Source organism: Schistocerca gregaria, chromosome 2 (genome assembly GCF_023897955.1).
Source record: "Schistocerca gregaria isolate iqSchGreg1 chromosome 2, iqSchGreg1.2, whole genome shotgun sequence".
Classification (NCBI taxonomy): Eukaryota; Metazoa; Arthropoda; class Insecta; order Orthoptera; family Acrididae; genus Schistocerca; species Schistocerca gregaria.
Genome location: NC_064921.1, coordinates 139,688,809 through 139,704,019, shown reverse-complemented (window position 1 = coordinate 139,704,019; position 15,211 = coordinate 139,688,809). Strand labels below are relative to the sequence as shown.

General features: G+C 43.4%; 1 protein-coding gene across 1 annotated transcript in view; it reads right to left on the bottom strand.

Moving 5' to 3' along the window:
- LOC126336521 (glypican-5-like) overlaps nucleotides 1-15,211 on the bottom strand; it is a 1,532,390-nt gene that overhangs the window by 887,108 nt on the left and 630,071 nt on the right. Inside the window, exon 2 of the mRNA XM_050000310.1 lies at nucleotides 3,922-4,080. Within this exon, the coding sequence (XP_049856267.1) occupies nucleotides 3,922-4,080 (159 nt within the window). The remainder of the gene's footprint in view (nucleotides 1-3,921; nucleotides 4,081-15,211) is intronic.

The window sequence follows — 15,211 nt, the reverse complement described above, 5'->3', positions numbered from 1 at the left end:
GAGCTGCGGACAGTCCACGTTACAGTAGCATACAATGATGTGCTGCAAACTTACATTGTCATATATTTCTTCCTCAAATTAAAGCCACTGTCTGATACTAGCAGACTTCTCTTGGCCTGGAATGCCCTTTTTGCCACTTTTGTTCTGCTTTTTATGTCCTGCTGTCTTCGTCCATCTCGGGTTATTTTTCTGCCTAGGTACCAGAATTCCTTAACTTTGTGTACTTCGTGATCTCCAATCCTGATGTTCAGTTTCTCGGTGTTCCCCATTTCTGCTACTTCTCATTACTTTCGTTTTTCTTCGATTTACTCTCAGTCCACATTCTCCACTCATTACACTCTCCATTTCATTCAACCACTTCTGTAGCTCTCCTTCATTTTCACTGAGGATAGCAATGTCATGAGTGAATATTATCATTGGTATCCTTCCATCTTGAGTATTAATTGTACCCTTGATCCTTTCTGTTCTACCCGTTATTGCTTCTTAGATGTATAAATTGACCAGTAGTGGCGAAACATCCATGATTTATATCCTGTTTAATAGGATCACTTCGTTTCGTGATCTTCCACTGTTGTTTCCATCTTCTTTCTTGTACATATTGTGTATTGCCCGTTTCCCTACAGCTTACCCCTATTTTTCTTAGAATTACGAACATCTTGCACATATTTACATTATCGCACTTTTTTTCTAGGTCGACTGTTGAAGGTATCTTTCTTCCATTATCAACCGCATCGTCAGAATTGCCTCTCTGGTGCCTTTGCCTTTCCTCAATGCATATTGGTCGTCATCTAAGAGATCCTGAATTTTCTTTTCTATCTTTCTGTATATTATTATTGTCAGTAGCCAGGATGCATGGGCCGTTAAGCTGACTGTGCAGTAGTTCTCGCAATTATCTACCCTTGAACAGAATTTAGCAGGGAGTCTATTACTTCTTTTCGTATGAAAGGTGCACGTGCGAAGGAGTTAGGATGTGCTTGTTGCGTGGCACGGCGATCTCCCTTGTGGTGGTCGACCGAAATATTGACAGCGAGTATGCCTGCCGTCACGGCCCGCTGCAGCGCAACATTGCGCCACAGTCGCCTCCAAATGCCCCACAAATCTTGATACTGCACGATTCGAACATGGTGGCCAAATGCAGACCCACAATGGTGACACTTTGAAACTACGTCAGGTGTTGATAACGCTGTCCCACACGAGAATGCGTCATCTTCGTGCGCTTCAGAGGCATCACTCAACATCTGACGCTGTTTGCGCCCTTTACGTACTATCAGGTCTAGTAACAACACTAGATACAAATAAAGTTAATGCAATCTGGCGGCTGTTCTACCTGACACAGAGAACTGCACCTCTAATCATTTACATACCTGTCGATGGAGTGTGCGTGTACAAAGTTACATTGTCATACGATTGTGCGCTCTTCGCGCTTCGTTTTTTTGTCAGGCAGTGAGCCGTGCTGTGGCTCGCGTTGGTGCTGTTTGTAGGTTTCCACCCTCTGTTGGAGGCCAGACGGTATCGTTTAGTTGGCATGGTTGCGGTTGCTTGTCTTCTTCTCGTGTTGACTAGCGCCACTCGGTTCCGCAAGCTTGCCTGTCCGCTAGTGGCAGCAGCGGCGGTTATCGATGTGTAGTAACTGTTGCCTATCTTTGGGGCGGCGTCGCTGTTTTTCCGGGTCGTGTGAGTGTAAGAGTTCGGTTGAGGACTAAGGAGAACGCAGTTCCGCGCAGTGCGAGAACATGATCGCTGGTGGCACGCATGGACTCCAGGATGGAAGGGCTGTGGTTACGAGGGTGCACGTCCTTGTCGTAAACCGGATCCAGCAAGCTTTAAGATGAGTGCATTTCAGTCCAAGTAGAGAAACCTCCAACATTGTTCGCGATTCTCCAGTGACTTCGGTTCGTGTTGCTGCTCGTAGTGTGGCCGAGGCGAAGAGCAACGAGTGGAGTGCTTGGGGAAGGCGGATCTGATTAGGTTTCCTCGACTTCTTATTACTATTTACTGCGTTCAACTTGTTACAGTTGTTAAGTCCAACCAGCGGTAATTTTTCTTGCCTGGTGGCCGCTAACGCTCCAGTTACCTGCCCTGGGGGTTAGTGTATGTAACGGCAGAGTTCGTTTCCTCGCCTTGCTGCTGCTGCCCGGTAGGGCGTGTAGTTTTGACAGCTTTCTTCACTGTAGGCCGGTTGGTGATTCCTCTACTCGGGTGGTAGTGATTCCTTGTTCGTTCCGGGCGCTCTAAACGCAGTATTCTGGGTACACAGTGCAGACCGCCGGTTCCGGCTTTGGCGTATTGTTCCATCGTTGCATTTGGCTTGTCGAACGTCAGGTAGCATCAGCAAGATTATCATTAGTCATTCGTTAGACTGCCACTAGTCTGAGTTACCATCTTGTGAAGTGAATGTAACTCTTGGCTGCCTATCTCATCGCTCGCGAAAGTGTTTGTTGCCGAACCTTCTCACAGGTCGATTCCTGGAGTACCATCTGGATCAGTTGCTTGTTTTTTTAATTAACTTTTGCTACTGTGTTTGCTGTTTTACAGCAGGTTTCAATGTTTTTTATATTATTGACATTCCTGGCGTGTAAGGCCTACAGCCGTGATTGTCGTTATTTGTCTTAAAATTGTAATTTGGTTTTTGTATTTTAGCAGTAAGCCTTACAACCTTATTCACTTCCATTCCTGGTGTCTGATGCCATCTGCTGTGTTCCTGGCGACTTGCCTTTAATATTTCAATACATGTAATTTGTAAGCTGCACCGAGTTTTAAACAATTCTTAATTTGTTGCCATTCCTGGCGTGTAACACCTACTACCCAGATCACAGTGGCTTGCTTTTAAAACATTATGTGCTGTATCTGTATTTAATGGTGAGTTGCTAAATTGTAACACAGTTCCTACTCTGCAGCGGAGTGTACGCTGATATGAAACTTCCTGGCAGATTAAAACTGTGTGCCGGACCGAGACTCGAACTCGGGATCTTTGCCTTTAGCGAGCAAGGGCTCTACCAATTTTTTTTAATCGTTTTGTTTGGTCGTTGCGGACGTCACACAATGACATCCGTTCAAGTTCGTTTCTTGATCCTTCCACTCTCTTTTTTTTTCCGAGGCCAACCAGCTCTCTGACCGAACACGCTGAGCTACCGTGCCGGCTGTAAACTCATTACTGGACAGAAGCGCTACTCATTACGCTTTTTTTTTTTTTCGATGTAGTTCGTTGCGTTTGATCTGCGCGGACGTCACAAGACATCCGTTCAAGTTGATAGTTGAATCCTTGACTAGCTTTTTTTTTTTATTTGAGTGAGCACGCAACCCTCTGACCAAACACGCTGAGCTACCGTGCCAGCATACTGAGTTACACAAGCAGGACTCACGCCCCGTCCTCACAGCTTTACTTCCGCCAGTACCTCGTCTTCTACCTTCCAAACTTAACAGAAGTCTTTTTTGTTCAGTTTGGAAGGTAGAAGACGAGGTACTGGTGGAAGTAAAGCTGTGAGGACGGGCCGTGAGTCCTGCTTGGGTAGCTCAGTTGGTAGAGCACTTGTCCGCGAAAGGAAAAGGTCCCGTATTCGAGTCTCGGTCCGGCACACAGTTTTAATCTGCCAGGAAGTTTCATTTACACACTTGTTTATTCCTTCATTAATAACGTGTGGTATTTTTTATTTACTGTTGATTCTGGAATCATTGGTTTAAAATAAATCGTGTGTAAGTGTAAAAGGTAACCAATAGTAACTGATTACGGCCCCGTCCACAATCGTAACCGAATCCTGCCTTCCCTTGACTACCAGGTCACACCCAGCGTAAAGTAATTATTGACTTTTGGCGTGTGGAATTCATTGTCGCAGCGAGCTTTCTCTTAATCTTTTCAGTTGAAGGTATGCGCTGCGTAGGGTTACGGTTCCTCCAGGACCGCTGGAGCAGGCGCGGACTGACCTCGTATGGTGTTGGCGGCGGAGACGAGCAGGCCCTCCAGCGACCTGGAGTTGTGGTGCAGCAGCGCCTGGAAGTCCCTCCGCACCAGCCGCTGGAGCGCCACCTCCATCTCCAGGGTGCAGCACGACGTCTCGGACACGCACACGGTCAGCTCACGGCCTGCAACACCAGGTGGGTCCAGCATAAGATAGAGTACAGTGCTTATGCTGTACAGCCACTGGCTACACATACCGGGTGATCAAAAAGTCAGCACAAATTTGAAAACTTAATAAACCACGGAATAATAAAGATAGAGAGTCAAAAATTGACACACATGCTTGGAATGACATGAGGTTTTATTCGAACGAAAAAAAAAAACAAAATTCACAAAATGTCGGACAGATGTGCGTCGTTTGGTGATAATCGTGTGCTCAGCTGCCACTTTTGTGATGCTTGGCCTCCCAGGTCCCCAGACCTCCGTCCGTGCGACTATTGGCTTTGGGGTTACCTGAAGTCGCAAGTGTATCGTGATCGACTGACATCTCTACGGTTGCTGAAAGACAATATCCGACGCCAATGCCTCACGATAACTCTGGACGTGCTTTACAGTGCTGTTCACAACATTATTAAAATGGTTCAAATGACTCTGAGTACTATGGGACTTAACATCTGAGGTCATCAGTCCCCTAGAACTTAGAACAACTTAAACCTAACGAACCTAAGGACATCACACACATCCATGCCCGAGGCAGGATTCGAACCTGCGACCGTAACGGTTACGCGGTTCCAGACTGTAGCGCCTAGAGCCGCACGGCCAAACCGGCCGGAAAACATTATTCCTCGACTACAGCTGTTGTTGAGGAATGATGGTGGACATATTGAGCATTTCCAGTAAAGAACATCATCTTTTCTTTGTCGTACTTTGTTATGCTAATTATTGCTATTCTGATCAAATGATGCGCTGTCTGTCGGAAATTTTTTGAGCGTTTGTATTTTTTTCGGTTCTAATAAAACCCCATGTCATTCCAAGCATGTATGTCAATTTTTACCTCTCTATCTACATTATTCCGTGATTTATTCAGTTTTCAAATTTATACTGACCTTTTGATTACCCGGTACATCAACTCAAGTCGTATTAAATGACTAACACGTACAGTTGACATTAAAATGAAGGTTTTCACGAATGGATGCCTTAGCTGTTGGCACAGCTTACGGGTTGTGTGGTCCTCGTTCATCTGCGCCTGCCATCCGAGGGCAATCTTTCGTCCCAAGGTGCATCACACATCTTCAAAGGCGCTTGTGGTTCTGTTGAGTCTTGCTGAATGACGAGTCGGACGTTGAAGACAGACTTAAAATAGCGTAGAAAAGGGTGTGGTCGAAGTTTACGCGTGATGGCGAAAGATAATCCTTGTCAGAGAAAAGAAGTAAAGCTTCCCGAAACCAAAATTTTATCTAAAATGACAAACTATTATTCACAGCTACACAGAGAAGCAATCGAAACATAGAAACATGTGGTTAATTTTAGCAAAAATGAGAATGCCATGTGGTTTAGTGATATGTGGACAGTTGCTCTGCATAATCGATGGGCCAGTTTTATGTTTGACAGCCGGCCGCTGTGGCCGAGCGGTTCTAGGCGCTTCAGTCCGGAACCGCGCTGCTGCTACAGTCTTAGATTCGAATCCTGCCTCGGGCATGGATGTGTGTGATGTCCTTAGGTTAGTTGGGTTTTGGTAGTTCTAAGTCAAGGGGACTGATGACCTCAGATGTTAAGTCCCATAGTGCGTAGAGCCATTTGAACCATATTTGAGCCGGCCGGAGTGGCCGAGCGGTTCTAGGCGCTTCAGTCTGAAACCGCGCGACCGCTATGCTCACAGATTCGAATCCTGCCTCGGGCTAGGATGTGTCTGATGTCCTTTGGTTAGTTAGGTTTAAGTAGTTGTAAGTTCTATGGGACTGATGACCTCAGATGTTAAGTCCCATAGTGCTCAGAGCCATTTGAACATTTGAACAACCATTTTTGATGTTTAGGTTGCGTCCATAGTCGTTGTGCATTTCATCTTTGGATTTTCATTCTATATGATTTATCAGTTTATAAGTTCAATGAAATTTTCTGCGTGGTGTTCGTTTTTAGGACCATTTGCTCGTTTAAAATATTATGCAGCTACTTTGTCTTGCTACGGTGATAAATATTAAGCGCTGTCCACTGGGACATCTGTAAGTTATAAAACCGTTTCAACTTACGTCTGAATGTAAATAAATGCTCATTAGTATGTTTTTGCTACATATAAAGTGGCGATAAACATTAAAATATTGTTGTGTGTCGCTGGTATGGACACCATGCTTCTGGTGAAAACAATGTGAAACCTTCTGAAGATGGGGATGATGACCCGAAAGCGATTATGGCACTATAATGAAGCATTTTAAAAGTATTTGGGATTGGTTGCCTTATTAATTAGCAATCATTAACGGCCGCCATGTTAACGAGATTCCGCTTAGAGGACATAATCAAATGTGATTTGTGACTGGGAAACCCATTATGTAGTCTTTCCTTGTATTCAAAACGTAGACAGGGTGAATCCTGTTTACAATGAGCGGCTGCGCTGAGGTGATAACTATTTACGTATCTAAAGCGTGTTCCGTTTGTTACGTACTGCCTTCTTGGTGTTGCAGTTTTAATGGTCATTAGTGTACTTCCTCTCGAACACGATGTCAGGTATTTCAAAAGATGCAAGAGAAGCCATTACACTGTACGATAATACAAGGTAAATGAAATGCCACAAATGGAATGGTCTAATCAGTGACAAGAACGAACAGAAACGAAAGAGAGTAAATTCATAAATTCATAGGTTAGAATTTGGCATAAAGACGTGAAATGGTTCTCTGAAAACGACAGTCATACCAGAATACTTCAGTGAATGCACGTATCGGCAACAAACTGATATATGAGAACACGGGAACGCCCGGAGCATTCCAACAAAACTTGATAAATATGTTACTATCTGAAAAATACGCTACTGCTATAAAATACACCAAGTACCCCTGATTATGAGGGCAGGTCTAAGGACGTGGGTGAGAGGACTTGTGAGGAACAAATTTCTGTCAAGTACTGTCATCAAAGTGTGTCATCCAAGGCATAAAGCGCACGAATGATAGTAGCTGGTAGAACATTAACATTAACACACTATTAAAACACAGATCTCACCATCTCACCATCAACATTAGCCCTTATTTATTGTCACATACCACATACACAATGAATCTATGTACTCGACATTTTATTCAGTGTACGGAGAAAATCACCGAAAAGCCATCTCGACTAGGAAAACAGAGTGGGCGGGGAGGGGGGGGGGGGAGGGCGAAGAGGGAAACAAATTGACATATTGGCCGTGAATCCCAATACTCAGTATGAAAATACCTTTAGCAATTAAGTCTTTGAAACATACGGTTAATCAGAAGCACTGATCTGTCTTCTACAACGACTCTACAGATGTCATAATTTGTTCGAGCTCTGAAATGATTCATCATTATTACTTAGATTCTGAGAGAATTTTATTTTCAGTTAAATACCTGAAAGTCAGGCGTTGATTACTGATGCAAATATCTTAAAACTCGTATGTTACGCAGGTTAAAGGAACACCAGAGAACATCGGTTTAAATAAAAAATGACAAGGGAAAGATATTTGAGATATACAGAGTAAATGAGACCTTTGAGAATACGTAACTGAATTGAGCGAAAATATACAAAGGCTCCTTTTAGTAACAGCATGACAATGTGAGAAATAAACTGACAAGTAGAGTTACCGCAACAGCACTACATCCGCTCTGTAAAGGCCGAAGAATAAGAAGAGCACCGTGGCTTTGGCACTTACGGACAAAACTTTCACTTTACAAGTACCTCAGTTTAACTACTTTTTGTAAACTTATCACTTTATCGATTCAAGGGAACGTACATCAGTCATTTCTGCAGAGAGGAACGTTATATTTCAGAAGGTAGTTTGACTTCTTAGTACATTCAGCTTCGTTAGTAATTCTGCTGCCAATGTCATTAGTCAATTATGCGAATGTATTCGCCTTTAGAATTCGGCGGATGCTATTTTAAAATGGTTAAACGTAGCTATTGAAAATTACTCTGACTCTCAAAGTGAAATAACGTCTAAAAGGTAACCTGAATCCACCCCGAATGTTCGCTAACGAAAGCTCTCACCATCAGTAGTGGAACGTTCGCACGTGTGATGCAAATGCGGAACTCTGTAAGGCAGAAAAAAATTAAGACCGAGGCACGATATGAATAGTAGAAACGCGGGCGACATTAATGAGTCGGTGCACTTTACAACGCACACGTTTAGCCGCAACATTAAAATTTAATTTCGTCATAAAAAGGAGTGAATGATGCTACACAAAACGAAAGAATATCTTTCGCCCTTCAGCAAAATAATTTCGCTTTAATATCGCTTAATTGCCTTAGTGCCGAGTTAACGCAAATCCTCGTGTAAACCAACGGAAAGTCGAAACATATAACAGACAAGTGTTACTTCATCAGAAGAGACACACGACCGTTCTCGAAATTAACGAACTTCTGCCTGATGAAAATACAGACACGCATATTTCAAAGGACGCGCGTTCTGCTTTTGTACAGGCATTGGAGGGTGTTATCATTATCGTCACCACCACCACCACCACAACCACAACAACAACCGGAATTATTATTGACATTCGTCTGCATTCGCGGCCACAGCCAGAAATCGCTCGCTCCAAGGCTCGATCCTCACGAACGATTTATCATCGCAGCGTCATTCCGAGTGTTTAGCATTATATGTGAAACATTGAAGCCACCCGCACAAAGACAGAGAATAATTGTTGGCAGGCACTGCTGCTTCGCAGAGATCATGGAGATCGCCGCCAAGCAGCAGTCCTTCTGCGAGTATACTAGAGAGAGGTGGTGGTGGTGTGCGGCACTGCATACGTACTCGCAACCCTGCCCATGGCTGCCGTAAGCCTGTCATAGAAACGGCCTGTTTGGATGCGGAATTGTTTGTTAATAATGTGAAGAGATGTCCTGAAATTCGGAACGTGTCTCGCAGAATCAAGAAGAAGACAGCCGCATGGTTTCAAGTGTACGACAAGTGCTGTGATAGTCTTGCCGCGCCACTTTATTTTCATCTTCTCTTAAATCTATAGAGAGCATCATGAACGCCTCTTTCAGCAGACATCAACTAAAAATGGGAGGGTATAAAATCTCCTGCTGCATTTATTAATGTATAACGGGCAATCGAATGAACGAGACATAAGGGGGAAAAGTAAGTAAACTGTTTATTATTTCAAAAGTAATCGGCGCAGATGTTAATACATGTACATTTACCCCACTGTGAGACAAGACGATCAATGCGTTCACGGAAAAATATTTTCGGCTGCCTACAGAAACAGGATTGTAACCATGCATGGCACATCTTCGTCGGAGCCAAATCGACGCCAGAAGTCCTTCTTCAGGACTCCAAAGAGACGGAAATCACGTGAGGAGAGATCGGAACTGTATGGAGATTGTGTAGGGTCTTACCTTTGAGTCCTCCCTCGGGCACGGGTATGTGTGTTGTCCTTGGCACAAGCTAGTTTGTGTGTAAGTCTAGGGACCGATGACTAGATCAGTTTGGTCCCTTAGGAATTCACACACATTTGAACATTTGAGGGGCTTCCCAGCGAATCTTCTGCAGCTCAGTCGGAACAACCTTGACAACATTTGGGTCCTTACACAACACCCTACAGTCCCTATTAATCCTCAAGCGATTTCTATAGCTGTGTTTCTTTCTGTGTCAGCTTTGTATTTGTGAGATTTATTACTTTTGAGTGGATTTTGTGGTGTAGTATGTCGCTGTTTGTTTCTTTCTTGATACTTTTGTTAGCGAGAGTTTTAATTCGCTGTACGTGTTTGTTACGTGTACATAGCAGTATTCTTCCTGCGATTTGTTCAGTTTTCTATATTAAGCTGGTAATAAACATATATAACTCGAGATGTGCATCATATGATAATCTATTAAGCATGTAATCCTTGGTCCAAAATGGTCTGATTTGGTTCTTTAACCATATTTCATATATAAAGAGCCCTTGCAATGAGAAAGAAAGTAACTGATGATCATATTAACATAAGCAATAAATTGCTGATGTTAGCCACTAGAAAATAACGAATAGTAATGTAAAATGTAACGAGACTTAATAATCTTCCCCTCTTACACCTCTCTCTCTTTCTCTCTCTCTCTCTCTCTCTCTCTCTCTCTCTCTCACACACACACACACACACACACACACACACACACATACACACAAACGCTCTCTCTCTCTCTCACACACACACAAACACATACATACAAATGTTAAACCACACATAAACAGCGACAGTTGGGAACATTACACACTGTAAACACAGACGTTTAACACACAATAAAAAGTACAAGTGGAGTGTTGTAATAAACGTGGGCAAATAAGCGCCTAAAATATGGACACCTGGAGCATGGAGACCGAGTAAACCCATGACCTAACAACACTGAAAATTGTAAGTAGCGCCAAACGATAATTTAATCACAGTGAACTTCGGCTGCAAAAGTTTCTAACCTGAAAAACAAGGCTGTAACATGTGGAATCATAACACAGTAACATACTTGTAACTACTGCACACTCCATACACTATATATACACTATGTGATCAAAAGTGGCGCCTTCCTTCGATAATGCTGGAATTCATATGGTGTTGGATCACCCTTAGCCTTGATGACAGCTTACACTCTCCCAGTCATGCGTTCAATCAGCGTGCTGCACTGAGGAGAGGTATCCATGTCGGTCGTTGCACGAAGTCGGCGTTCCAAAACATCCCAAAGGACTCCTGTACGATTCAGGTCAGGACTCTGTACAGGCCAGTCCATTACAGGGATGATATTTTCGTGTAACCACTCCGCCACAGGCCGTGCATTGTAAAGAGGTGCTCGATCTTGTTGAAAGATGTAATTTCCATTCCCGGATTGCTCTTCAACAGTGGAAAGCAAGAAGGTGCTTAAAGCATCAATGTAGGCCTGTGCTGTGATAGTGCCACGCGAAACAACAAGGGGTACAAACCCCTTCCATGAAAAACACCATCACACCATAATTCCAATTTTACTATTGGCACTACACACTCTGGTAGATGACGTTCATCGGGCATTCACCATGCCCACACCCTGCCATCGGATCGCCACAGTGCGTATCGTGATTCGTCACTTCACACTACGTTTTTGCACTGTTCTATCGTCCAATGCGCTTTTGGCATTTACCGGCGTGATTTGTGTCTTACGAGCAGCCGCTCAACCATGAAATCCAATTTTACTCACCACCCAGCTAACTGTCGTAATACTTGCAGTGGATCCTGATGGAGTTTGGAATTCCTGTGATGGTCTGGATAGATGTCTGCCTATTACGCGTTACGACCCTCTTCAACTGTCGGTGGTCTCTGTCAGTCAACAGTCGAGGTCTGCCTGTATGCTTTTGTGCTACAAGTGTCCCTTCACGTTTCCACTTCACTATTGCATCGGAAACAGTGGACCTAGGGATGTTTAGAGGTGTGTAAATCTCGCGTACAGGCGTATGACACAAGTGACACCTAATCACCTGACCACGTTTGAAGTCCGTGAGTTCGCATTCTGCTCTCTCACGTGGTGTAATGGCTACTGAAGTCGCTGATATGGAGTACCTGGCAGTAGGTGAGAGCACAATGCACCTAAAATGAAAAAGTCTGTTTTTGGAGGTGTCCGGATACTTTCGATCACATAGTGTATGTAAGGAAACATGTATTACAGGCCACTGAACATTCTTTGTAAATAAATGGGAAAGCCTTATGGAAAAGAACAAACCATCTTTCATTTAGTTGGAAAGGCGGAACAAATCTCCAAGAATCTTTTTAATGTTTGTATAATAATTTATTACGTCAACGATCTCTTAGATATATAAAAATATTTACATTAACGGTTCGAGCAAATAGCTGACATCGGCGAATGTGCGTAATACACAAAGAGCTTCGTACAGACAAACAAATATAGTTAGGCACTTCGAACATCATAAAGTCATTTAAGAATTCAGTTATTAAACATATGGTCACATAGTGAAAGACTTATCATGTGAAGCTACGTACATTCATTGAATTATTAAATGACTGTGATAACCACAATACCTAACTATATGTGTTTGTCTGCACGAAGCTTTTTGTGTAGTATGCACATTCGCCGATGTCAACTATTAACCAAAACCTGTGAAGCGAATATTTCTATATATCTAAGCGTTAGCTGACGTATTAAATTATTATAGGCATCCACAGTATTTTAATTTGACATTAAGTACTGGCTTGGCGTTTTCTTGGCCTCTGAGACGCTTGCGTCTTCACCTCTATATACGAGTTTGTATTTTCTGAGTAGCTTCTTCCCTTTTGTTTCCTTGTTGTACTACTCGTCGAGGTGATGGTTGTTCGTGCACGCATGCGCTCCGAACCACTTTTATCCTATTCAGTATGCTTACCAGAAACGTAGCCCCACAGTTCAGCACTGATATCCCTGTGCTCCTGATGCAGCAGCCAGAAACACGGTCTAAAATAACAAAACGCGTCCGGGAGGGTGAACAACGGTGCAGTAAACTGCGCCCGCTGTGACCTTGGCGCAGCGGTCCACTGCGGCCGTGGGTGCTGACGTCGCTGTATTGTACGGTCGCCGGGCGGGCTGCCTCGCTAAATAGACCATTTAAAGTCGGAATGCCCGCCGGCGCGCTGCAAACGCTCATGTCAGAGTAATTCCATCGGCACACAAACGTTGAAAAATGCTCCGAATGAAGCACGCCAGCCTCGCGTTTTGCGATACAAAAGCGTGCCTCGCTGGCTGTGTTGTGTTTGACCCTTACTCATCACTTTCTACCCTCTCGCACCGACCTGACAAAGGCTTTTGGAGGGGAGTGGGGGGATGTGACGTTTTAATGCACTGCGACAGTGTACCCCGCGGATGCTGGGATTAAAGGATCATCGTGTCACCGTGGAAACGGTGCAACATACATCAGCCGTATCCGCTTGCCTATATTACATTTTATTCGGACGGGATTATGGCTGACTGTAAATTAGCTCTAACCTGCCACAGGTCTGTTTATACTTATATTATAAATGTGACCGTTTTCTGTGACACGTCTTTATTGTGCCATTAAACATTTCGATGGTTCACACCATTCTTCACAGCAGTAGGTCATGTGAAAATCAGACTTGGTGGGTATAACGTATTTTTTTTTCTTTCTTTTTTCGTTCTTAGAGGAACATCGCTACTAAATTAGAACCAAATAGATGCCACATACTGATCTTCGTTGAATGTGTTGTTCACTGAACATAAGGTGTTAAATTGTTTCCTTACTTTATACGGAGATGTATCATCAGAGACGAAGGTATATTTCCATCAAGTATGTCTGGCACATAACACTGTTTTTTTTTATGTTCAGTTGTCAGTCGCAATCCTCATGATGAGATAATCAGCAATACTATATAAAGATAAATTTTTGTTATTAAAAATCTCGAGAAGTACTTGACGGATTTGCTTCAAATTTTTGCACGATACTGTAGTGAACATTAGAACGGACACAGGCTACATATTTTAATATATCTAATATATAAACAATGTACGTAATGTATACACAGTAAATTTTGTTACCAAATATCTTGAGAAGCTCTTGATCGATTTTATTTCAGTTTTTTATACAATACCTTAACAAACGTTCAGATGGAGATACGTTATATGTTTTTTTTTTTTTTTTTTTTTTTTTTTTTTCAATCGACAATGAACAGGTTACCTTTCGAAACCCACAGCTGTGCTGCCAAAATGTACCGTTTCCACTTATTTCTCAGTTATTTTCAACGAAGATACGAGGGCTTGTGAATAATTAGACAAAAAGGTTAACAAAAATTTTATGCACAGCAATGTGCTGTTTTGTTTTCTCTCTCGCCATCGCTTTCACTGAAAGTAGGAAAGCTGTATTTATGGCTTATCGGCTTATGATTAAAATACTACTACGCAACTTAAATAGTTCGAAACTTTGTAATCCTACCCGTTCACAGAATTATGCGAAGTACTGTCACTGAAGCTACCATTGTCACAGTTCCAGTAACTGGAGAGGTGTCGCTAATATCTCGTATACCAATGATCCCAACGGGTTTACCCATTCATTTTAAGCCATTTCAGTTCCCAATCAAGATTTTGCTGGCAGCGACAATAAACAAGGCTGTAGGTCGGAAAGATGGGCAACAGGACATAGCGGAAGTGAGCACGAAATGAGTGTAGCAAGGGAGAGGAGGAGATGGACAGAGGGGGGAGGGGGAAGATGTGATGCACAGAGATAAGGAGGAGGAGGAGGAGGAGACGCACAAAGAGAGTGGGGAAGAGGAGTTCGGCAGAGAAAATGGGATGAGGGGGAAGGGTGTTAGGACAGCCAGCTTTCCCTGGCCCAGAGAAAGCAAATCTAAGTCAGGCAGTCTCCATTTAAGGTTTCCTTTGATCATTTCAGGGGAAAGTCGACAACAGCATTATTTTATGGACGTAGTACAACTTCTCAGGAATCAGGCTTGGTTTCCACAAGCATTCATCGCGTTACCCCCAGTTTGCTCGATCGTTTACGAAAGTCTTAAGAATGTAGTCCCGCCTCCATAGCCGCGTTCACTAGCGCATGCCTGTCCAATGCGAACGACTCGAGGTTAGCCGAAAGAGAATGAAATTTATTTTCGCCGCCAGTATTTGCCCGACGAGGGGAGGAGAGATGGTGGCCAGTCCTTGTGCCGATGTCCTGTCTTAAACCCCAAACCTCCTCGCAGTTTCTCATGAAGTGAGGGCATGCGACGGTGTTGGTGGTGATCCGCTCGTCGGATGGGGACGTTAAGCCCGGCGCACCCCTTGGTTCTCTTCGGAAGGAGTAGGCTATATGCTGGTATCACGTTTCACGCTTTCCATTCTCTTACAATCATATAACACAAACATTACATTACGCTATACATGCACACATTACACTCACTTTCGCTCTCCAAAAACAAATACTACTCAACACTCACCTAAACACAAGGAGTCATTGTGCGTGGAGGAAAAAACACCCTTTCTGAAAGATGGATAAACCAACCCCGTCGCCTGTTCAATCCAACACAGCCATATCACATTTAGACTGGAGATAGCGGAGCCTGGTTGATGCAGTGTTTTTTTGACTTCCAGAAAGCCATAAAGATAGTTCCACACAGTCGTCTTGTAAACAAAATGTGTGTTTTTGGAATTTCGGAACGAGAATGAAA